General features: G+C 40.2%; 1 protein-coding gene across 2 annotated transcripts in view; it reads left to right on the forward strand.

Moving 5' to 3' along the window:
• The window catches only part of Golm2 (golgi membrane protein 2), an 85961-nt gene that overhangs the window by 49716 nt on the left and 11072 nt on the right, over positions 1–25173 (forward strand). For both annotated transcript variants that reach the window (XM_041678874.1, XM_041678873.1), the window contains exons 4-8: positions 511–601; positions 4206–4347; positions 5289–5369; positions 10953–11051; positions 13113–13283. In XM_041678874.1, coding sequence (XP_041534808.1) covers positions 511–601; positions 4206–4347; positions 5289–5369; positions 10953–11051; positions 13113–13283 — 584 coding nt within the window. The remainder of the gene's footprint in view (positions 1–510; positions 602–4205; positions 4348–5288; positions 5370–10952; positions 11052–13112; positions 13284–25173) is intronic.

Raw genomic sequence — 25173 nt, forward strand, 5'->3', positions numbered from 1 at the left:
ACATGCCTGAGCTGTGGGCTGAGCTTTCATAATTGGTAAGAGTCTCTGTATTTGGGAGCTGGCTGGCAGGACAGACCAAGATTCCTTACAGAGTACTATTGAACACATCGAGAGTTGACATTCCTTAGAGGCTCCTAATTCTAGCATTTTTCATCTATTTGTTGAGGGCCAACAGTTTTTTTTATACAATATCTTACTCTTGTGATTAAAGTTGGCTCAGCACTTGTTTCTTTATAGGTGTAATTTGTAAAACACTTGAGAAAGGATTGCTTTGTATCTGTCTGATTTCTGGTTTTGTTTCTTGATTTTTTTTTTTCCAGTTAATGTTAGCTGTATTCCTTTTCCCCATTAGAGAGTCAACTGTTCTGATTCTGGCTGCATTTCACTGTTTCTCTTTTCTGCTGCTCTCTACTGACCAGTGTTTTGTCTTTCTAAACGTATGTGCCAGCTTCTGGACAGACTTGGAGAACTCAGTCCAATGGAGTCTAAAAGAATGACTTTCTAATTTAGTTTTCAGTGTGGACAGCAGATCAAGGAATTAAGAGCACAACATGAAGAAAATATAAAAAAATTAGCAGATCAGTTTTTGCAGGAACAAAAGGTAAATTAAAAATAAATATCTAAACAGTACATGTTTTTGTTGTAATATATGTAATTTAGAAGTAGATATGCTTTTGTCATAACACATTAAGTATTCTAGCCTGCTTAAGTTTAAAAAAGGTTGTGTATTAGCTGAGTAGAGTGAGTGTCTAAAAATATCTCAACTTACTTATTTTTTCTTATGGCTAGAAATTGAACTTAGGGCCTTGCACATGCTAGGCAAATTACCATTATTATTATTGTTGTTATTATTATTATTATTATTGTTGTTGTTATATTGTTGTTGTTGTTGTTGTTAATATTAGATTTTAAGGTGAATGGCTTTTTCCTGAAAAGAAAACTTCCTTTTTCTCTCCCTCCTTTTCTTCATCCCTTACTACTTCTTACTTACCTTACTCTGTAGCCCCAATTGGCCTTGAGCTCCCAATCCCTTTGCCTCAGCATTTCAAGTGATGGGTTACAGATGGATGGCACCGACACCCAGCTTCAGAAAGCAGAACATAATTGTCACGATTTTTCATGTTAGTCTCTAGTAGTCTGGCACCCTGTCTTAAAACAGAAAGACACAACTAGACACTGCATAACTAAGTTTGGCTTGTATTTTCTTAAAGTACTATGGGTCAGATCTGTGACTTCCTGTATGCCAAGTATATGTTCTGTTGAGCTACATACCCAACTGGTACATTTTGAGTCAACAAATTCTATTTATTCATTTTGAGTTGAGCTGTCATAAAGGTCATCATAGAAATATAGGGTACTAGCTGGGCGTGATGGCACATGACTTTAATCCCAGCACTCAGGGAGACAGACACAGGTGATCTCTGTGAGCTCAAGGCCAGCCTGGTCTACAAAGTGAGTTCCAGTTTGTTAGACAGGAAAACCCTGTCATGAAAAAAACGAGAAAAAAAAGTAAATAGAAATACAGGAAATTTTTCTGAATATCACTAACCATTATGGACATGAGGTTTTTTTATACTCTTTAATTTTAGTTGATTAAATGTGGTTTGTATAAAATCTTAGAATTAAAAGTAAAGCATGACTCAATAATGAAAAATATTTCTTTTGTTCTTTGGTAACATATAAGGACTAAAAGTCAAGGATATCAGGGTTTTTGTTTGTTTTTTGAGACAGGGTTTCTCTGTAGCTTTGGAGCCTGTCCTAGAACTAACTCTTGTAGACCAGTTTGTCCTCAAACTCACAGAGATTGGGCTGGAGAGATGGCTCAGAGGTTAAGAGAACTGACTGCTGTTCCAGAGGTCCTGAGTTCAATTCCCAGCAACCACATGATGGCTCACACCCATCTATAATGAGATCTGGTACCCAGAACACTATATATGTAAAATAAATAAATTAAAAAAAAAACTCACAGAGATTGACCTTCCTCTGGGTGCTGGGATTAAAGGCATGCACCACCACCACCACCAGCCAACTAGTCTACAGTGCAAGTTCCAGAACAGGCTCCAAAGCTACGCAGAGAAACCCTGGTGGGGGTCGTTGGGGGGAGAAGAAGAAGAAAAAAAGAAAACACTTCTGTTAGATTACTTGTAGGTGCTCTATAGTGCATTTTCTTAGTTAATGATTGATGTGGGAGGGCCTAGCTCACAAGGGCAAACCTTGGCAAGTGGTCCTGGATGAGATCAGGTTTTTTTCTTTGTTTTTCCTCAGTTTTTCAGTGGGAATATTGAGGGTGTTGCATCTTTCTCACAACTTTCCAGTCTACAGATGGAAACAGTTGCTGTTGTCTGCCTCTACTTTGAAGAGTGTGAGAATGGGCTAGTGGAAGAAGGCAGGCTTGAGTGGTCAGCCATTGTGTGGTCACTGAGTGTAGTTAGAAGATAGTATTGAGACCCTAGAAGTGTAGAGGAGTGTAATGGGATGTGAACGGAAGGAGAAAGGCTTGCTGTGGTGCTGTGTCATTTATTGCAAGCTTTTATTAGTTTTTGTCAAGTTTTATTAGTTTTGTTGTTTTGACAGAAATAACTGACAAAAGAAACTTAGGGTTGAAAATTTAAAAGAATACTATTTCATGATGTGGAGATATTACTAAAAATTCACTGTGTTCATAAGTAAATTTTTATGTTTTTGTGATATAAGGATAGAAAGTCTAGACAGACGAGAGGAGAATAAGAAGACTTGAAGACTAAAACACCTTCCAGTATATTAGATCTGGAATAGAAAAGCAAGACATGGTGGGAAAACTGGTTTAAAAAATCTACATGAGCCAGGCGGTGGTGGTGCACGCCTTTAATCCCAGCACTCGGGAGGCAAAGGCAGGCGGATCTTTGTGAGTTCGAGGCCAGCCTGGTCTAGAAGAGCTAGTTCCAGGACAGGAACCAAAAAAAAGCTACGGAGAAACCCTGTCTCGAAAATAAAAAAAAAAAAATCTACATGAAGTCTAAAAGTTTAGTTAATAATAATAATAATTTTATCTTTTTCTTTTGCCTTTTTTTCTGAGTCTTGTGTGACTCAGACTGGTCCTAAATTCCCAATGTAGCCAACAGTGACATTGAATTTATGATTTTCTTGCCTTTATCGCCTGTGTGCTGGTATACAGATGTCTGCTATCCTACCCGGCTTATGCAGTTCGGGGTATCCAACCCAGCGTTTTATGGATGGTAGGAAAGCAGTCTACCAATGGAGCCACACCTCCAGCCCAGTTATACTGTTGTCTTTGTTTTACAGGTCTATCATGGTAATATCTGTTTTAACATTAGGAGAAACTGAATGAAGAACAATTCATTTTCTATAAATTAAAATTATTTCATGCTGGGTGGTGGTGGCACATGCCTTTATTCCCAGTACTTGCGAAGCAGAGACATGTAGATATGGACTTCAGAGCAAGTTATAGGACAGCAAACATTACACAGAGAAACCTTGTCTCTAAAAACCAAAAATAAATAAATAAATAAATTTCATAATAAAAACTTTCCTTAAAAACAATGAGGAGTTCCCCTCACTAAATCACCAAACACTGTTTTAAGAAAATTGTCTTGGGGCTGAAGAAATAGCTTAGCAGTTAAGGGCACTGGCTGCTCTTCCACAGGTCCTGACTTCAATACCTAGCAACGACATGGTGGCTCACAAGCACCCATAATGAGATCTGGTGCCCTCTTCTGGCCTGCAAGGACACATGCAGGCAGAATACTATATGCATAAAGGATGGGGATGGATGGATAGATAGATGGATGGATGGATGGATGGATGGATGGATGGGTGGGTGGATGGATGAGAGGCAGCTGGCCTGGTCTATCTTATCTAGGAAGTCCTAAACAGCATAAACTATAACCTTGTGTCTCAAAAGAAGAAAGGGAGGAGTGGAAACAGACTATTCAAAAGGTGATGACATTAGAAGGAAAATAACTTTTTAAACATATTTTTGTTTTTTAAAATATTTTTGTAGCCCTTAAATGGTTTAGTAGGTAAGGGCATTTGTCAATAAGCCTGATGACCTGAGTTGATCCCCATTCCCACATAGTGGAAGGAAAGAAATGACTTATACAAGTTGTCCTCAGACTTCCATGTGCCTGGCACCACGTGTGCATGCAACACAAATTAATAGTAATTCACAACTGAAAATTCTGTTACTAAATCTTTATCTTTGGCAGGAGACCCACAAGAGTCAATCAAATGATGGAAAAGAATTGGATATAAATGATCATGTAGCCCCTAAAAATATTCCAAATATGGCTGAAAATGATGCAAATAAGAATGAAGAACCCTCAAGCAATCATGTTCCAAATGGGAAAGGTAATATTATTGTTTTATGTTGATAGGATACTGACTATTTCTTCCTGTTTTGAAGTATGTTCAGTCATTAAAAGTGTTTGATTTTAGTTTTGAGATGATTTAGTGTCTGTATTGTTTAAAATTTGTTCCTTTGATTGAAGAGTAAAAAGTAAGATATTTTAGTTTAAAGTGTTCCTGGGCAGTAGTAGTACACACTTTTAATCCCAGCACTCAGGAGGCAATTTCCAGTACAGCCAAGGCTACATGGAGAAACCTGTCTCAAAAAAAACAAAAAAACAAAACTGTATCAGGGCCAGGGAGTTGGCTCAGATGGTAAAAGTACTAGCTATGCAAGTATGGCAACCAGAGTTCAGTTCCTCAAATCTTCATTAAAAACTTGATTCTAGGGCTGAAGAGATGGCTCAGAGGTTAAGAGCACTGACTACTGCTCTTCCAGAGGTCCTGAGTTCAATTCCTAGCAACCACATGGTGGCTTACAACTATGTGTAATCAGATCTGGTGCCCTCTTCTGGCCTACAGGCATACATGCAGGCTAGAATGTTGAATACATAATAAATAAATAAATCTAAAAAAAAAAAAAAACTTGATTGTAGTGGCATACCTCTGCAATCTCAGAATTCCTGCGATGAGGTGGGAGCTAGAAACAGATTTTTTCTAGAAGTATTCAGGTTCACTAGCCTGGTGAATGCAGCACAGCAGTACACAGAAGAGACCCCACCTCAGGAGTGGGCGGAAAGCACCTATTCCTTCCTACTGCCACACGTGCACAGACACACTCTGAGGAAAGTATATGTTTTTTAAAATTAAAAGCAAAACAAAACTAAGTTCTAAAAACAGTTGTTCAGTTGTAACCTGTGACTTTAGAAACTGGTCTTTACTTTCCTTCAAAACTTTCTCGATTTATATAAACATAATTGTATCATATTTTGTTACTTGGGCAGAACAAGCTAAACGAGTTGGTGATGCAGGGATGCCTGGAGTAGAAGAGAATGATCTAGCAAAAGTCGATGATCTTCCTGCTGGTAAGTGAAAGTTGGGCGCCATTCTGTTGTAAGAGCTGCGGGCTGCGTTCAGCCGCCCCAGCTCCTGGTCGCCTGGCTAGCTTATGCCCCAAAATAACAACACACAAACTGTATTCTTTTAAACACTGCTTGGCTCATTATATCTAGCCTCTTCTCAGCTAACTCTCGCACCTGGACTAGCCCATTTCTAATAATGTGTATAGCACCCCAAGGTGTGCTTACTGGGAAGATTCTAGCCTACGTCCATCCTGGGTCAGAGCTGTATCATGTCTGCCCGGGAGAGGGGAGCATGGCCTATGAGCTCACTTCCTCTTCCTCCCAGCATTCTGTTCTGTTTACTCCTCCCACCTATGTTTTAACCTATGAGGCCAAGCAGTTTCTTTATTACTTAACCAATGACCTTCCTCCATCAGATGGATCTTTTGTTTTTGTTTTTGTTTTTCGAGACAGGGTTTCTCTGTGGCTTGTGGAGCCTGTCCTGGAACTAGCTTTTGTAGACCAGGCTGGCCTCGAACTCACAGAGATCCGCCTGCCTCTGCCTCCCGAGTGCTGGGATTAAAGGCGTGCGCCACCACCACCCAGCTGGATGGCTCTTTTTGAACATTCATGTGAACAGTGGCTTCTGTCATGATACCATCATGTTCATATTAACTTTCTATTGATGTGGGATTCCCCTCTGTATGCTGTGAATATGTTTTATTACCATTTGGTTAACAAGAAACTGCTTTGGCCTATGGCAGAGCAGAATATAGCTAGGTAGAAAAAAACTAAACAATGCAGGGAGACAGAAGGCCCAGTCAGGCAGACACCATGTAGCTACCAAAGAAACAGGATGTGAGGTAACAAACCACAAGCCTCATGGTAAGATATAAAATAATAGAAATGGGTTAATTTAAGATATAAGAGTTAGTTAATAATAAGCCTTAGCTAATAGATCAAAGAGTATGTAATTAATATTAAGCCTATGTGTGTTTCTTTGGGACTAAATCGTTGCAGGACGAGGCAGGCTAGAAACCTCCATCTACATTCTGTGTTGTAGATTGTAGGTGATTTGCCTGTATTTGCTGGCCCAAATAGGAAATGATGTATTCAAGCTGGGCTTCGTGGGGCACGTCTTTAATCTTAGCACTCAGAAGGCAGAGTCAGGCAGATTATACATTCAGGGCCAGCCTGGTCGACAGAGTGAATTCTAGCACAGTCAGGACTGTTACACAGAGAAACCCTGTGTCACAAAACAATCAAAAAAGTGAAGTATTCAATTTCATTTCGATCTTCAATGTCAGAATATAGGACTCTTGTCCCCTAACCACAAGGGAAAGCTGGTTCTGTATCCAGTAAAAATACAAAATAGGATCATATACCATCAAATTTCCCACACAGTCTGTGAGAAATAAACTGTACCAGTATTTGTAGGTAGGAGTTTCTATTTTTCGTCCCCTCTTGTTTCCTTTCTTCTTAGTTTTCTTGTCAGGTGTCTACTTTCCTGTCGTGTTTTTTTTTTTTGGCATTTATTTGGTTGGTTTGGTTTGGTTTGGTTTTTGGTTTTTCAAGACAGGGTTTCTCTGTGTTGCTTTGGAGCCTGTCCTAGAACTAGCTCTTGTAGACCAGGCTGGCATTGAACTCACCACCGCCTTGGTGTGTGTGTGTGTGTGTGTGTGTGTGTGTGTGTGTGTGTGTGTGTGTTTTGCCAAGGGATATATTGGAGGGATCGGTGATGTTCGAAAAAATTACCCAAGCTGGGCTGGTGATGACACATGCCTTTAATCCCAGCACTCAGGGAGGCAGAGGCAGGCAGATCTCTGTGAAGTAAGGCCAGTCTGGTCTACAGAATGGGTTCTAGGACAGCCAAATATACAAAGAGAAACCCTATCTCAAGAAAACAAGCAACCAATAATCTTTCCTTGTTGGCTTTCATATCTCTCTCTTTTTCTTTCTCTCATTCTCGCTCTCGAACTCGCTCTGTAGCCTAGGCTGGCTTTGAATTCATAGCAGTTTGCCTCCTCTACTCTAGAATCGACCACCCTGCTGGCCTTCATTTCTTAAAAGAGAAGAAATTTTTAACTCTTAAGTTCCTTCTTGTTGATAAAGCTCTATGTACAAATAACATTTTTCATCTTAAAAATAAAATTTCAGTGAGTGGAGAGATGGTTCAGTGGTTAAGAATATTTACTTCTCTTGTAAAGCATTTGGCTTCAACCCCAGCAACCCACATGGCAATGCGCAATCATCAGCAGCTTCAGGTCCAGGGAAATGACTCCTTCTGACCTCCGCAGGCTCCTCCAGTATGCACATGGTAGACATACATATACTCAGACACACACGTACACATAAAATTAAAATGAGTATTTAAGAGATACAAAACAAAAATTCTAGAGCCAAGCATGGTAGCTCATGCATGTAATCTCAGCACAAGGTCAGGAGTTATAGCAACATAATTTGAGTCCAGCCTGGACTGAAGAATGAATTCCAAGCCCAAGTAAGCTACAGTGTGAGGTCCTGTCATATATAAATAAATAAAACTCAAGTTTTATTTTGTTTTAATTGAGAATTCCACATGATGGCTCAGTGGGTAAAGGCACCTCCCACCATAGATGATTATCACAGTTAATCCCCACCTCCTACCACAACTGCACAAATAAGTAAATACAAATGTAATAAAAATTTTTGAGCAACTAGGATACCTTATTCTTTTTTTTTATTTTTATTGAGTTTTACATTTTTCTCTGCTCCCCTCTCTGCCTTTCCTCCTCCCCTCCCCCCTTCAACCTTCCCTCAAGGTTAAGCTTTTGTTAGATTTAACGTTTTCTTTAGCTGACGTGTCTGTTTCCTCTATTGTATCTTCAGCACTTGAGATTCTCTCTTCCATTTCTTGTATTCTGCTGTTCATGTTTGCATTTGTGGTTCCTGATCTTTTTCTCATGATTCTTTTTCTATAATTCCTTTGGCTTGTGTTTTCTTTATTGTTTCTATCTCAATTTTCAAGTTCTGAATAGTTTCTTTTATATGTTTGAGCTCTTTTTCTTGGTTTTCTTTAAGTGATTTGCTGGTATCTTCCGATTTTTTGTTTGTTTTATCTTCCATTTCTTTAAGGGAATTTCTCATTTTATCTTTAAGAATTTCAAACATTCTCTTGGGGTTATTTTTTAGATCATTTTATTCTGGCTCATCCATATTTGGTTGTTCAGGTCTGCTTTTGTAGGGTCTTTAGGTTTTACTGGTCTTGTGTTGCTCTTTGTGGTGTAGCATGTGATCTTACCTTTTCTACTCATCTTTTCCTAATAGGTATGGTTGGGGCTGTCTGAGATTCTGTTGAATAGTCTTCTAGGTGCCAGTGAACCCAAAGATGGTTGCTCCTCGTGGTACAGTCAGTGTTACAGTTCTAGTTACCCCATTGGTTACTCCTGTTCCTGGAGATAGCCCCTGTGGTTTGGTCTGCTCCCTTGGAGTTTGCTGTCTCAGGCCTACTTTGGCCTAAGCTGCTGGCTTTGGTATGTTTCTGTAAATCCTGGTCTGGATCTCCTCTGCAGAAGTCCCTGGCTTGGAGTTGGACCTGTTCTGGTAAAGATCCCTGACTCTGGATCTGGTCGTTGACTCACTCCTGATCCAACAGTGTTCCGGGACTGGGTTGGCTCCCAGGGCTGGATTTGTTCCTGGCCCCGGTGGAGCTTACCTTATTCTTAATGTTTTACCTAATCTGCAAAGTACAAATTTTTGCTTGTACTTATTTATATAAAAAGATCTCATGGTTGTGAGCCATTATATGTCAAGATATTAACTTGTTTGTTTATTCATAAAATCTTGGCTGAGTGCCTATTATTTGCCAGGAACTGTTAGGTATGGTCAGCTAGGCAGTGGTGGCACACCCTTTAATCCCAGCACTAGGAAGGCAGAAGTGGATCTCTGAGTTCAAGGCCAGCCTGAACAGGACCTTCTCAGAAAACCAAAAAGAGGGAAGGAGAAGGGGAGGGGGGGAGGGAAAAGGAGGAATGAGAGGAGAGGGGAGAGAAAGAGAGAATATGGTAGTCAGCAAGACAGAATAGAGAGTACTGTATATCAATGATCATACAAAGAGGAAAACAAAAATGGCCATCAGCACCCACTGTGGAACTCTAAGGAGCCTGAGAGGTTCTGAGCGGTGACACAGCAGCAGAAAAAGGAGTCTGCAGAGCCAGAAGTAGCTCTGGAACAACTTCAAAAAAAAAGAAAAGAAAGGATGCCCGGCGGTGGTGGCGCACGCCTTTAATCCCAGCACTCTGGGAGGCAGAGGCAGGCGGATCTCTGTGAGTTCGAGGCCACCCTGGTCTACAGAGCTAGTTCCAGGACCGGAACCAAAAGCTACGGAGAAACCCTGTCTCGAAAAATTCAAAAAAAAAGAAAGAAAAGAAAAGAAAATACAGTCTTATGGGTGGTAAGAAAGATAATGGGGCAGAACCAAACATGGCACTTGGCTGCCACAGCTCAGCTAGCAGCCTGCAAGCACAAAGCTCGTGTTCCATGAGCCTTAACGCTGCCAGCACCTATGACAGCGAGATGCAGTAGCCTGGGGCTCCCACAGAAACAGGTTATTACTAGGGCTGGGCTGGCCACCGAGGCTGCTGCCTATGCTGCCTGCCCTGCTGGGAGATGGAGAGCACAGGTGGGGAAAATGGAGGAATGTACCTGTGAGTGCACGTTGGAGAGAGGCAGAACTAGAGATGCAGTGGAGGTGACGGGTGTGAGAGAAGGCTGCAAAGGCTGTGGTGGATGGCGGGGGGGGGGGGGGGATGTTCTTGGTGAATAGGGCTGATAAGGTGATGTGGGTATCCTGGAGCTTGAACAGACTCAGACCCCGAACTTGCTCACCACCTGCATGATCATCCTGGTTCTGAGCAATGAAGATGCCCAAGATGAAGCATAGTTCATTTATTGGATTGAACTTCCTTGAAAGACCTCTATGGTCCATGCTACCCCTGGAGGCCACATTGGTATCCCTTGGGGTTCAGGTTGTTGTCCCTGGTCCTGCAGCAGCCAGGGGCTATGTTGATGTACCTGGCCTGTGTTACCACCAAAGTCCATGTAGATGTTCGTGACCTGTGCCACTGAGCCATGTTGATGTTAGTGGACTGTGCTGGCACCAAGGGCCAAGTTGATGTGAGTGGCCTGTGCAGCCACTGAGGCAGGCCATGTTGATATCCATGGTCTGTGCTGTCTTTTACCAGGGGCCATGTCTGGGTCCATGGTCCTGCTGTAGCCGGGGCCATGTTGATGTCCCTGACTCCTACAAGAGTTATTTGCCGAAGATGAGAATTACAAAATTAAGATAAGCTGGAACTGGAGAGATGTTCTCAGTGGTTTAGAACACTGACTGCTCTTCCAGAAAACCTAGGTTCAATTCCCAGCACCCACATGACCACTCACAACTGTCTGTAACTCCAGTTCCAGGGTATCTGACACCAATGCACATAAAATAAGATAAATAAATAATTTCTTTAAGTTAGAGTAAGCATCATAGAATTACTGCAATGTAAAATTGATTCACGATGTTTAGCTTTTAGAAATCACAGTATTCATGGGAATAATGAGAGTCTGTTTTTTTTCTTGTAGCTTTAAAGAAGCCCCCTGTGTTAGCTTCTCCACATGAAAATCATCAAACAATTTCCCATCTTCCAACTGGACAACCTCTCTCACCTAACATGGCTCCAGGTATAAAGTCTCACTTAGCATTTCCTTGAGAACCAACTTACTGTTCAACTGTTACTGTAGAATAAGTAGAACATGTCATTTAGAAGCATGGTGAAGTAGTATTTGTTCTTGAAATTATTATTTTTAATGATTGGTAAAGTTCAGGGAGAAATAATTATCTAAAACTGTACTGGGAAGGCAGAGGCAGGTGGACCTCTGTGAGTTTGAGGTCAGCCTGGTCCACAGAGCTAGGTTCAGGATAGCGAAGGCTACACAAAGAAACCTTATCTTAAATGATTAAAAAAAAAAATCATCCTCTAGTAGTTTAAGACCATCCTGAGCCACATGAGACCATATCCAAAAAATAAGCAAAATCTTGCTAGATGGTTCAGGAGGTGAAGGCCCTTGCACCAAGCCTGGCAACCTGAGTTTGGTCCCTGAATCCATATGGTAGATGGAGAGCATCAACTCCCAAAAGTTGTAAGTTGTCCTCCAATCCATACACATGTTTGCATGCTAACATTTGTATACACAAGCGCACATGCACGTGCACACACACACACAAGTAAATAAATAAATTTATTAAAAGTTGGATTTTAAGCTGGGCAGTGGTGGCGCATGCCTTTAATCCTAGCACTCGGGAGGCAGAGGCAGGCAGATCTCTATGAGTTTGAGGGCAGCCTGGTCTACAAAAGCTGGTTCTAGGATAGGCTTCTTGTCTTGAAAAACAAAACAAAACAAAACAAATTAGGTTTTAAAGTGGGTGTGATGACGCATACCTGTAATGCAGATGGCTCATTCCAGCACTCAAAAGGTTGAGGCAGAAGATCATCTTAAACTCAAGGCCAGCCTGAGCTTCTTGTAGTGAGACCTTATCTCAACAATCAAACAAAAAATGTTGAGTAGTGTGGTTGTGTTAATCACTGTTCTCTCCTAGTGAAAAGACACCATGACCTTGGCAGCTCTTACAAAAGAGAACGTTTAATTGGGGCTGGCTTACAGTTCAAAGGTTTAGTCCATCATCCTCATGGTGGAAGCATGGTAACATTGTAGGCAGACATGGTGCTAGAGTCCTCATCTGCAGGCAAGAGCAAGGGTGGAGCCACTGGGCCTGGCTTGGACTTTTGAAACCTCTAAGCCTACCCCACAGTGACATACTTCCTCCAACAAGGCTATACCTACTTCAAAAAAGCCACAAGTCCTAATCATATCAAGTAGTACCACTCGCTAATGACCAAATATTTAAATCTATGAGCTTGTGGAGATCATTCTTATTCAAACCACCACAGTGGTGGCCCATGCCTGTAATCTCAGAACTTGGGAGGTAGAGACAGGAGGACCAGAAATTCAAGATCATCATTGTTACTGTTCTATTGCTCTAAAGAGACACCATGACCAATGCAACCCTTATTTAAACAAACAAACAAACAAACAAACAGTTAATTGAAGCCTTGTTTGCAGTCTTAGTCTATAAACATCATGGCAGGAAGCATGGCAGCATGTAGGCAGACATGGGGCTAAGAGCTTACATTCTGATCCACAGGCAGCAGATAGAGAGCCTGAGACTGCTGTGGACTTTTGAAACCTCAAAACTCACCCCAGTGACACATTTCCTCCAACAAGGCCGCATCTCCTAATCCTTTCAAACAGTTCCACTCCCAAATATATGATCAGGTGGGAGCCATTCTTATCCAAAGAAATTATTAGACGAAAGTATTAGAAGATAACAGTTATGATTCATTGTATAGATGAAGATGACAGAGTTTAAAGGTGTTGAAACCCTGGTAGTTCCTAGAGATTTCTAGCAGCTGTTTAGAGTTTAGAGCATGGAGGAGAAATGAGTGTCATTTCTTCTGTGTAGAAACACACAGACAAAAAAGTTGAGTAGGCTTGTAGTCAGTGATGGAGATGCTTAACCACAGAGAAGATGGCATTTGATAAACTAGTAAAGCTTAATAGCAAACCAACTCTATGACCTCCCAAGGTCAGATGGTCATGGGATTTTGCTTTTCTAAAGCAAGTCACATGAAATTGTTCTCTTAAAGAATTACGTTCTTTTAATTTGATGTGTTTCTTCCACAGGTTCACAACTAAACCAGAATGAAAATCCTGGTACTTCCAAACAGAACCCTTCAAATCCTCTTCAGCACCTAATTCCAGGCTCAAACCTGGAGCGGGAACCCAGAATTCAACCAGATACACTAAAGCAGGCCACCAGGGACAGAGTCAGTGATTTCCACAAATTGAAGCAAAGTAAGAATCAATTGACGAATACTATGTTAACAGAAGTTTTTTAAATACGGTGAACTTGTTTCCGAGACTCAGTTACGGTCTCGTTGTTATGCTCTAACAAATATGTAAAGAGAAAGTATGGTTAAATTTTAAAGAAAAATAGGTTTTAAATGGATAGAAACTAGTCTAAGAAAATTATAAAGTCTTATCACAGTCACCATTATTAATAAATGTCAGGTGAGTTGATTTCTTAATATATGCTTAGTTCTTTGCATTTAAACTCTTTTTGAGAAATAAGGAAAATTCATTTTGGGAGTCTAATGATTGAAAACTTTTGACTAGGAGGGACAGAAAGTAGTTTTGAAAAGTGGCATATTCTGGGGAGAACAGGCACCTGGTGAGGCTTCTGTAGAGGGAAGCTCAATATGGCTCCCTCCTCCATCCCCTCCAGTTGTTTCTGCCTTATGTAGGTATGAACAGTAGTACTGTGGAATGAAGTATGCTTAGTTACTTTAGAGACATTGATTTTGGCAAGTTAACATTTCAATGGGACCTATAAGTAAAACCCATGGTAGCAGAGAATTTACTGTAGGAGCTGTTCTTAAACTGTGCTTTCCATTCCATTTTTGTTTAATGGCTTCTCCCCTCCAATTCTAAGTTGACAGAATGCTTAAAAGCTCCAGTTATGATAGCCCCTGTTCCAGAACCATAGTGTTGTTTGCACACAGGTTGCATATGTGTTGAGAACTGGACAGCATATATAATTTATTCAAATACTTCTGTCTTCTAACAGCTACTTATATGGATGTATATGTGAAAATGTAGTTTGGATATTACTTGGCTTTCCTTTAATATTTAAAACATATTTGTGCATATTGATTAAAATAATATATAATGTTTTATTTGTAAGACTATAGCTAATATCTTAAATATGTTGGGAAAAAAATCTTTTCTTAAGCCGCACTGTGGAATTAGCCTGTGTGTTGGTTACTTGTTTCACTTCTGTGACAAAATACCTGCAGAAAGCACTTTAAGGAAGAACTTACTGGCTCACAGTTTAAGGTACGGCCCATCAAGTTGGGAAAGGCATGTCAGCAGGAGCTTGAGGCAGCTGGGCACAGTGCATCCTCAGGCAAGAAGCAGAGTGCTGAGTGCTCTTGCTCAGCTCCCTGTTTCCTTCTTATTCAGTCTGGGATCCCAACCCCTGAGTGACAGCACCCACATTTAGAGTGGATCTTGCAACTTTAATTAGTCTAATCTAGATAACCCTGGACAGACATGCCAGAGGCTAGTCTCTTCAGTGATCCTAGATCCTATCAAGTTGACAATATTAAGCATCACAGCCTGAAAACAATTATCTCAACAAGGACAGAGGATAACATTAAACAAGAGATTTAAAGAACTGGTCCTGGTGGCTAACACCTATACCTCTAGGCACTTCAAAGACTGAGACAGGAGGATCATAAATTTGAAGCTAACCAGGGTTAGTGAGTTCAATGAGGCAAGTCAGGACTGCATAATGAAACCTTGTCTAAAAAGGGGATCAGGGAATCTGAGGATACATCTAAGTTGATAGAGTGTTTGCCTATTGTACATGAAGCCCTCGATTTGATTCCCAGCACCACATAAACCAGAGGAGATCGTGTACACCTGTAAAGTCAGCTTTTAGAAGGAAGAAGGGTATGAATTCAACGTTATCCTTGGTATGTGTTGAGTTTGGGATACAGGCAATTCTTTCAAAAAAAAAAAAAGGAAGGAAGGAAAATAACAAGGCTGGTAAGATGGCTCAGTGAGTATGAGTAAGAGTGCTTGCTAACAAACATGATGATCCGAGTTTGATCCCCAGGACACACACAGTGAATAAAAGAGATAACTGACTTTTGCAAACTGTCCTCTGATCTTGACATGCATGTGGCAGATCATACATGTACTCATGCACATGTGTGCACACATGCATGCACACACACACTAAATGTTAAATATATATATATATATATATAAACAAAATAGGACCGGACATAGTGGTATATGCCTTTAATCCCAGCACTTGGGAGGCAGAGGCAGGAAGATCTCTGTAAGTTCAAGGACAGCCAGAGCTACACAGAGAAACTCTGCTCAAAAAACCCAATAATAACAACAACAACAAAGTAAAGTGTCTTAATTTGTCACTCAGATTCATATAACATTGATTCTATAGAATTTTTCTCTAGTACTGATTTGTATTTATGTATAGGTAGATTAATCTGTAGTTAAAGAATGTCTCTAAATAATGCTTGGAAGTTACTCTCTATAACTTATCTTAGAAGGATCCCTGCTGAGCCATAAATTATTTTCTGTGTATCATTAATGTATATGAAGAACTGAAATCACTACTCACTTTTTCTTTTTTTTTTCTTTTTGGTTTTTTGAGACAGGGTTTCTCTGTGGTTTTGGAGCCTGTCCTGGAACTAGCTCTTGTAGACCAGGCTGGTCTCGAACTCGCAGAGATCCGCCTGCCTCTGCCTCCCGAGTGCTGGGATTAAAGGCGTGCGCCACCACCGCCCGGCTGTACTCACTTTTTCAAAGAAAAAAATGTATGTGTTTTGCCTACATGCATGTATATGAATCATATACATGCAGTGCCCCTGGAGGCCAGAAGACAGTGTTGGGCCTCTTAGAACTGGAGTTACAGGCAGTTGTGAGGCACTGTTTTGGTGCTGGGAGCTGAACCTGGGTCCTTTGCAAGAGTAGCAAGTGCTTTAAACCACTCATTGTCTCTCCAGTCCCCCAGGCACTGTTTTTAATTCACTTGACATTATTTATTATATGCCCGTTGTGGGGTAATGGAAACAGGGTCTTGCTATAGAGCCCAAGATGACCTAGAACTTGTAGTTCTCTCCAAACTCAGCTTCCTGGGTGGTACAGGTGTATACCACTACACCAGCTCTCTTACATACCTTTGATCTTACTTTTTATTTTATGTGTATGGGTGTTTCATCTGTGTCTATGTCTGTGTACCACTTATGTATCTGGTGCCTGTGGAGGCCAGAAGAGGGTATCAGATCCATGGAACACATGTTACAGGCAGTTGGAAGCCACCATCTGGGTGCTGGGACTTCAACCCAATTTCTCTGGAAGAGCATCCATCTTAACTGCTGAGATATCTCTCCAACCCCTTAACCAATAATTTTGGTTTTGTTATTAAAAGAGACACAAATATATTCTTTGCATATGTGCATCTGTGTGTATGAATGTGGGTCCATATGCCACAGTGCTTAAGTGGTCAGAGGACACTTCGGGTTTGTGCCTCACTTTCCCCTCTAGCTCATACCTTTCACCTTGTTTGGAATAGTTACTGGCATGTTGTTTTCAACTTTATATGCCAGACTAGCTGGCTCTTGAACTTCTGGGACCTTACTTGTCTCAGCCTCCCATCTACCTACAGGATCACCTTTGCTTGGGTTACGTGTCTGACTTTTACAGGAATCCTGGGGTTTTGAGCTCAGGTCTTCACACTTGAGCATGTGTTTACCTTTGAGGTATCTGCCTAGTCTACATATACGTTTTTAATATCTAAATTCCATTGTGCCTTTTACTCTTATTATTTAGATTATTTCATATTTTCTTATTTTAGTTGTCATGATTATGAGTTTGCTTTCCCTTAGATTATTGATTCTTCTTACTTTGAGTGTTTCTTCAAAGAGAGTGCAATTACTGAGTCAAGTACTTACTTGATCAGCTTTGTAGCTGTTAGGTCATCACATTCTTCTTTAGAGCAGTTTTCAGTGTCACTGATCTGTTGTCCTGTGCTCTGTCCACACCCACTTATCTTCTAGGGTATTTAGAATATAATGTTTCCAAGACAAGATCTCCTGAGTAAATTGGGAGCATTGGGACATTGGGGGAGGGTTAAAGGGGAGGGGGGAGAGGAAGGGAGGGGAGCAGAGAAAAATGTAGAGCTCAATAAATATCAATTTAAAAAAAGAATATAATGTTTCCTTCATGGTGTTTTGGTTGGGTTTGGAAGTATAGCTCAGTAGTAGCACACTTCTCTAGCTTGTATAAGACCCTTGGTTCAGTCTCTAGCCCCACTTTCTGATGGTGCCTCTGTGTAACAGACTTAACTGTCCTGGAACTAGCTCTTGTAGACCAGGCCTCGAACTCACAGAGATCCGCCTGCCTCTGCCTCCCTAGTGCTGGGATTAAAGGTGTACTTGTGTTGATTTTTTAAGCCACTTACTCTGAACATTTTATAGTTTATTTCTGTATACTTACTTCAGATCTTTTAAAATAACTCAGATATTACCCTTTAATAAATGACTTTTGAATCTTTTTCCTACTGTGGTGCCTTTCCTGGTAGAAGGCCTTATTATGTATTTTCTTTAATTAACTAATTGATTGAATTTTTGATTTATGTGTACTTTGGGAGTAAAGTGTGTGCAGATGTATGTGCAGGTGCCTTCAGAGGCCAGAAGACAGTTCTGGGTGTCCTGGAACCGGAGTTACACACAGTTGTGAGCCTCCATGTGGGTGCTGGGAATTGAAACCTCATCCTCTGGAAGAGCAGTCAGAAGTGTCTTGAGCCCATTAAATTGGCATTCCCTATTCTCTCCTAAGAGCCCCTGGCAACCACTAATCTGGTATTGTAGATATCTCAATAAATATAATCATGAAATGTGTGGCCTTAAACCAAGTATGGTAGTACACTCCTGTGAGCCCAGTGTCTGAGCTGTCTGAGGTTCAAGGTCATAGCAAATGAGAAGGTGCCCTTTAATGCCTGGCTTAACATGTTTGGAGTCTTTGAGTGGTGTAGCATGCAACGCTGTTTTATTCCTTTATAAGGTAGATAGCAATCAGTTTATGGATGCAGTTTGTTTATTCGCCTATTTGTGGACACTTGATTTATTTCTACTTTTTGACTATTTTGAGGAATGCTGCCATGAAGCTTCATGCACAGGCTTGCTAAACACCTGTTTTCTGCTTTGGGGTATGTACCTAGACGGGGATTGCTGAGTCACACAGTAATCTATGTTTAGCTTTTTGAGGAACTGCCAGGCTATTTTCCATAACAGCTGCACCATTTTATTAATACATTTTCCCCTGTAATATGGAAGAGTTCCAGGGCAGGGGATATGGCTCAGTTGGTAGAGTGCTTGCCTAGCATTCACTAGCCTAGCATACAGAAAGCCCTGTCCTGTCTCTGATTCTTTGTCAGCACCACATAAAGCCAGGAGGCACACTTGTAATCTCAGCTTCCATAGTGAGTTCAAGATCAGCCTGAACTACATTGAGACACTGTTTCAAAAAAAAAAAAAAAGTTACAGTTTCCCTAACCCCTAGCAACACTTAGTCTTTTTCCTCTCCTTGTCTGTCTGTCTGTCTGTGTGTGTGTCTCTCTCTCTGCTGTCACCCCAGTGGATGTGGTGGGTTCTGACTCTTTCTCTTGTTTGTTTTCAGGGCTGTGGTCCCACTCTTGGCTTTGCACTGGCATCCTAGGCTTCAGTTCTTTTGCTTTTGATTTATGTCCCTTGAGACTGAGCTCCTTTTGATGTTCCATTTGTGTGTCCTCTTTGGAGAAATGTCCATTCAAGTCCTCTGCCCAGTTTTAAGATTGAAATTTTTTTTATTGTTATAAGAATTTTTTTATTCTTTGTGAATTTCATTAAGAATTTCTTATATATTAGGGATACTATAGCTATTAGTTTTCTTTTTTTTTATATATTTATTTATTATGTATACAATATTCTGTTTGCGTGTATGTCTCCAGGCCAGAAGAGGGCACCAGACCTCATTACAGATGGTTGTGAGCCATCATGTGGTTGCTGGGAATTGAACTCAGGACCTTTGGAAGAGCAGGCAATGCTCTTAACCACTGAGCCATCTCTCCAGCCCCTATAGCTATTAGTTTTCTATATTAAATACTAGAACCCTTAACTATACCACCTTCAGTTTCTCTCTCTCTCTCTCTCTCTCTCTCTCTCTCTCTCTCTCTCTCTGTGTGTGTGTGTGTGTGTGTGTGTGTGTGTGTGTGTTTTCTGTTTTTTTGAGACAAAGTTTCTCTGTGTAGCCCTGTCCTCTGCAACAATGTCAAGTGTTCTTAACCACTCAGCCATCTCAGCTCCTTGTTGTAGGTTTTCCTTTAGAGCCTATGACCTGTGTAGCCACAGGTTCTTGGCCCCAATACTAGTCCCAAGTATGGTTTGTGGAGCAGACCTTACATTCAGTCAGAAAGTGGTTACTCCCATGATGTTAAAGATACTGTTGCTCCAATGGGCCTTCTTGCCAGAGTTCACAGCGGGATAGGACTGCTGATGGCTTTTCTTCTCCAGTAGCCTGCATTGCACCTCCCAGCACAGGAAAGCTAGCCAGTAGGGATGAAGCTTTCATATCTCCAGAAGTTACATTCATCAGCTCCTTTAAAGTATGATTTTATATGTATGAAGACATATGTTTGTAGAGCATGATGCATTGGAGTCCAGAGGAGAGCTTTGTGGAGTTGGTTCTTTCCATCTTTTCCTGTGTTCTGGGGACTGAATTCAGGTTGCCATATTATGTAACAAACACTTTTTACTCTCTGAGCCATTTCACCTGTCAGTTCTAATTAGTACATTTATCTTGAGTCTATGAGTTTGAGAAGTACTGTTTTGTATGGATTCAATCCTTAAAGTTTAAAAAGGTTGGGGGTTTTTTCTTCAAGAAAAATTTTACTTACAGTTATATTCTTTTTTTGGAGATGTGTGGATTGAATCCAAGACCTTATAGAGGCTAGGCCTCTATCTATATCCTGAGCGTCAGTTGATTAAGTTCTAATGAACACCTTTCAGAAAACTTAATTTATGTTGAGTTGAGACTGTTTACTACTACTTAACAAAATCTATTTCCTATACTGTATAAATATTAGTCACAATCTATAATCTTTATATCCAAGACTTCATACTTCCTTGGCTTTGGTAGTCTTATGATTATCTCTGAAATTGTTGCTCTTTAAATTCAGTTGATTGTAGCATGAATAATAAAAACCCGAGACAGATATTGGGGTTCAACCTGAAGGTCAGAAAAGCAAAGCAGCCAAGCCACTAGAGAGCCCTTACCTCTAAGAAATCCTCAAACTAAAGCCTATCTTATCCCAGTTTATATTCCTCTATAGTGCGGGATTAAAGGTGTGAGCCACCACTACCTGAATTTGTTTCTTCATTGATCTTGTGTAGCCCAGCAGGGTCTTGAACTGACAGAGCTCCATCTGCCTCTGTCTCCCAAATCCTGGGATTAAAAGTGTGTGACACCACTGCATGGCCTCTGGTGGCTTAGTTTTACCTTCTGGTCTTCAGGCAAGCTTTATTTATAAAGCATAAATAAAATATCACTATAGTTGATATTATATATTTACCTTTTTTCTTATTATTTCAAACTAGGTTTGTTTTCGTTGTGTTTTGTTTTTGCATGTGTTTGTATATATACATATGTGTTCATGAGGATATTGACACATGTATGTGCATGCATGTGGAGACCTGAAATTAGCATGAGGTGTCTTCCTATATCACTGTCTACTTTTTGCTGAGGCTGAATCAATCACATCAAGTGTAACTGGCTAGCTTGCCTCGGGGATCTTGTCTCTGCTTCCTGTGTGCTAGAATTACAGGTTGTCACCTGTAATTGTCAGATAGGTGCTGGGAACCTCAGCTCTGGGTTCCACTCCTACGCAGCAAGCACTTTATCCACTGAGCCATCTCTCTAAACCCTTGTTGTGTCCTCAACTATTACTGTAAGTAGATAATTTACCTTTCACAGAGACCCACCTCTTCCTACATTGTGAGTGCATGGTACTACTCATTTTGTAGCTTTCTGCTACTATTTGCTCATGCATTCAATACATTTTTTTACAAGGATTTGCAAAAATACTTATTGACGGTGTGGGAAAAGATTTTATAGAATTATCTTCACGATTCTTAACTCAAATTACTCACACCAGCATTTCTGATAATTTAAACAATGTTAAATCTAATGTCTTTCTTTTAAGTGTAAAACTGGCCTTTGTGGTTAAGTTCCCCTTTATTTAAAGAGTCCAACTTTTAAGAATTCTGTCTTAAGATCTATAGATCTATGACTTTTACTGCCATTTTTATTTATACTCAGAGAATGTCATCAGTATTATTTTCATTCAGCTTTGTTTGCCAGGGGGTGAACATCATTGAGTCATGACTAAAGTTTATTTTAAAGTGTAGTTTTACCTTGTAATTTTCTTCCTTTTGTATTTTATATTAGTTACTTTCATTGCCGTAACCACACCATCTTGCAAGAAGCAACTTAAGGAGGGAAATGTTTGTTTTGGCTCACAGTTCATGGTGATAGAGTCCATTATGGTAGGGAAGGCATGCTCACGGTCAGAAAAGGTAGAAAGGATGAATGGTACTAGCATTCTTTCTCTAGCTTGCTTTCTCTTTTTCATTCAGAGACCCTTAGCCCATAGGATGGATCTGTCTACATTCAGGGTGGTCCTTCCTCTTCAGTTAATCCTTTTCTAGAAATGTCCTAGACACATCTAGAAGTATATTTCATTAGGACTCTGAATCTAGTCAAGTTGACAGTGAAGATTAGCCCCATAGCCTTATCATTTTCTCATTTGTTTTTGTCTTTGTCAAATTTTTCTCCCTCTTTTTTTTTTTAGCTTTTTTTAAAGTTTTTTGTTGTTGGTTTTTTGTTGTTGTTGTTGTTTTGGTTTTGGTTTTTTGGAGGATTTTGGTTTTTTGGTTTTGGTTTTGTTTTTTGTTTTTTGAAACAGGGTCTCTCCATGTAACTGTCTGGCCTGGATCTTGCTGTGTAGACCAGGCTAGCTTCTAACAGAGATCTGCCTGCCTCTGCCTCCTGAGTTGTAGAATTAAAGGCATGTGCACTCATAACCAGATACCCTTGTTAAGTTTTTATATCCTTGTCAACAATCTTCAATAACGGGATTATCAGAGCTACACTCTCTATCCTGCCAGAGAGTTGCAATGAGCAACATCGGTCAGATTGCTATGAAGATTGCAGTTCCTGACTTAAACCTCTTTTTACATGTACATTAAAACTTGAAAATGCTGCTTTGGGAACATGTTGTCTGCTCAGGAGCGGGGGACGGAGGGAGTCCAGCGCATGCACGTGCTAGGCAAGTGCTCTATTACCTAGTTGCAGCTCCAATCCCAAGACTGTTTACTTGGAAGTAGAATATTCTTTAATATGTCTTTGTGCTGTTTTTAGCGAGCACCTTCTTGTACTTTGAAACTGTTTTGCTGTCACATATTTGGTACAGTCCTAACTTTGTCTGTGCTATCTTGTCTAAGTCAGTTTCTCTTCTTGAGCTTCTTCAGAGCATGCTTTCATTAGTATATGCAGCATGTCACTTTGTCCTGTGATGACTGCTTACTTTTCTCTTCTCTGCTAAGATGATAACATCATTAGGGTGAGAGTGTATTACTTTTTGTTCTCCCAGTCTAGCAAGCATTTGTTAAACACTGATAAAGTTGTTCTATCAGTATTTGAATTTTGTATTCCTTTAGATAAGCAATGAATTTATTTATTTAATATATAATGATACTTAATGTACAATTAATGTTTTCATTTTATATATTTTGGTGTAAGATTATTAGCCCTAAACAGGGTTTTTCTGTGTAGCCCTAGCTGTCCTGGAACTAGCTCTGTAGACCAGGCTGGCCTTGAAGTCACACAGATCCACCTGCCTCTGCCTCCCAAGTGCTGGGATCAAAGGCATGTGCCACTACCACCCGGCTAGCCCTAAACTTTTTGTATTTTCTCTTATTGAAAAATTATAAGGCAGTATACATCTTTAATCCTGGAACTCCAGAGGCATAGATAGGTGGATCTCTGTGAGTTCCAGGCCAGTTTGATTTACATAATGAGCTCTAGACCACATACTGAGAACGTTTCTCAAAATAAATAAGTGAATAAACCATATATGTGTATATATATTTGTTTCAGTTTTTATTTTTAATCAGTAGGGTGGAGGGGCTCACTGGTGGGCCAGTCTAACTGAAATGAAGAATTCCAGATTCAACTACTCTTTTTATCTTTAGGAAAACAGTGGCGGGGAGGGTGCTAGAGAAAAGGCTCTGAAGTTAAGAGCACCTAGTACTTTTGCAGAGGACCTGAGTTTGATTCCCAGCACCAGCTCCAAAGGGTCCAACATCTTCTGACCTCCACAGGCGTTGCTGGTGCACACATATGTGCACGTGCACACATACATATTTTTAAAAATAATTAAAAACGAGAGAATATTTTACTAATTTATTCTGATTTTGTTCTTCGTCTGGAAGCACTAGAATATTATTTATGATTTTAATTGTTTTGTTTTTCAAGACAGGATTTCACTGAGTGGAACTCATTCTATAGACCAGGCTGGCCTTGAACTCACAAAGATCTGCCCATCTCTCCCTCCCAAGTGCTGGGATTAAAGGTGTACACTGCCATGCCCAGATTTTATTTTAATTATTAATTTTTTTTTGTTTAACTATATTCCAAATAGGTGGAAGAATATTTGGAATTGAAAGTAAGGTTAAGCCTTCTTGTTTATTAGAAACATAAGTACACACTTTATAGGGATGCTTAGACTTCTATGAAATTTGGCAGTTTGATCTTTTATTGGGCTATAACTATATGTTCACAATATGTTCACAATGTTTTGTTGAAAAATCTTTTGCAGAAATAGAAAACTTAACTGGGCAGTGGTAGTGCACGCCATTGATCCCAGCACTGGGAAGGCAGAGGCAGGCGGATCTCTGTGAGTTCAAGGCCAGCCTGTTCTACAAGAGCTAGTTCCAGGACAGGTTCCAAAGCTACAGAGAAACCCTGTCACAAAAAAAAAGAAAAGAAAAAAGAAAGAAAGAAAGAAAGAAAAGAAATAGAAAACTTTATGATCTATGGCTATATTCAGCTAACATGGGAATTGTGCGTAGATCTACGTGATTTTTTTAATTAGAAGTGATTGGAAATATTTATTACATTTATATTGTATGTGTGTTCATACACCTGCTACAGTGTATACATGTCAGCCAAAGGACAACTTGCCCTTTCTCCGCCCACTGTCTCCCTTTTTGGTTGTTGTTGGTTTCTTTTTGTTTTATTTTGTTTTGTTTTTTGTTTTTGTTTTTCTTCAAGACAGGGTTTCTCTGTGTAGTCTTGTCTGTCCTAGAACTCACTCTGTAGACCAAGCTGGCCTTATCCACCTGCCTCTGCCTTCTGAGTGCTGGAATTAAAGGCATGCACCACCACTGCCCAGCTCACCATGTGCCTTTTAAGAATGGAATTCAGGTCCTCAGGCTTGATTTCAGGTTCCTTTACATCCTTAGTAAATTAACCTCATTCCTATTTGGAGATTATAATGATGTTCTTATTTTTTAAATGTGTGTGTATGCACGCGTGTGCACCATGGTGAGAGTATATAGGCAGAAGATAACTTGTAGGAGTTGTTCTTCTCCTTTCATCTTTGCCTTGGGCTCCAGGATTTTACTCAGGTCGTCAGACTTTTATAGCAAGTACCTTTACCATCAGAGTCATCTTTCCTGACCTTTAATATTAATTTTCATTCTGGTAAATTTAATGCTAAAGTAGTTTTGTGAAGTTTTTATTGCTTTCTTTGTTGCAGGTCTAGGAACTGAGCACATAGCTTGATGTAGTGTAGACAAGTGATCTATCACTAATTTTTACTCCCAGCCCTTGTCTGTTTGTGGATTAGATTTTTGTGTACCTGGAGTGTTTACTTGTACATTTTGGAATGTGTGTTCTTATATATCAGGGAGAGAGATCAGGCATGGCAGAAGGCCCATTACCTGCTGAGCCATCTCACTGGCCCCATTTCTGCTTTTAATGTCCAGGTATTAACAGCTTTTTATATGAGGTATTAAGTTTATTGCCCTTCTTGAATTTTCATTGTTATGAAAGC

The sequence above is a fragment of the Microtus oregoni genome, unplaced genomic scaffold (assembly GCF_018167655.1).
Source record: "Microtus oregoni isolate MIOR12 unplaced genomic scaffold, Mior012 000031F_ref0000149, whole genome shotgun sequence".
Classification (NCBI taxonomy): Eukaryota; Metazoa; Chordata; class Mammalia; order Rodentia; family Cricetidae; genus Microtus; species Microtus oregoni.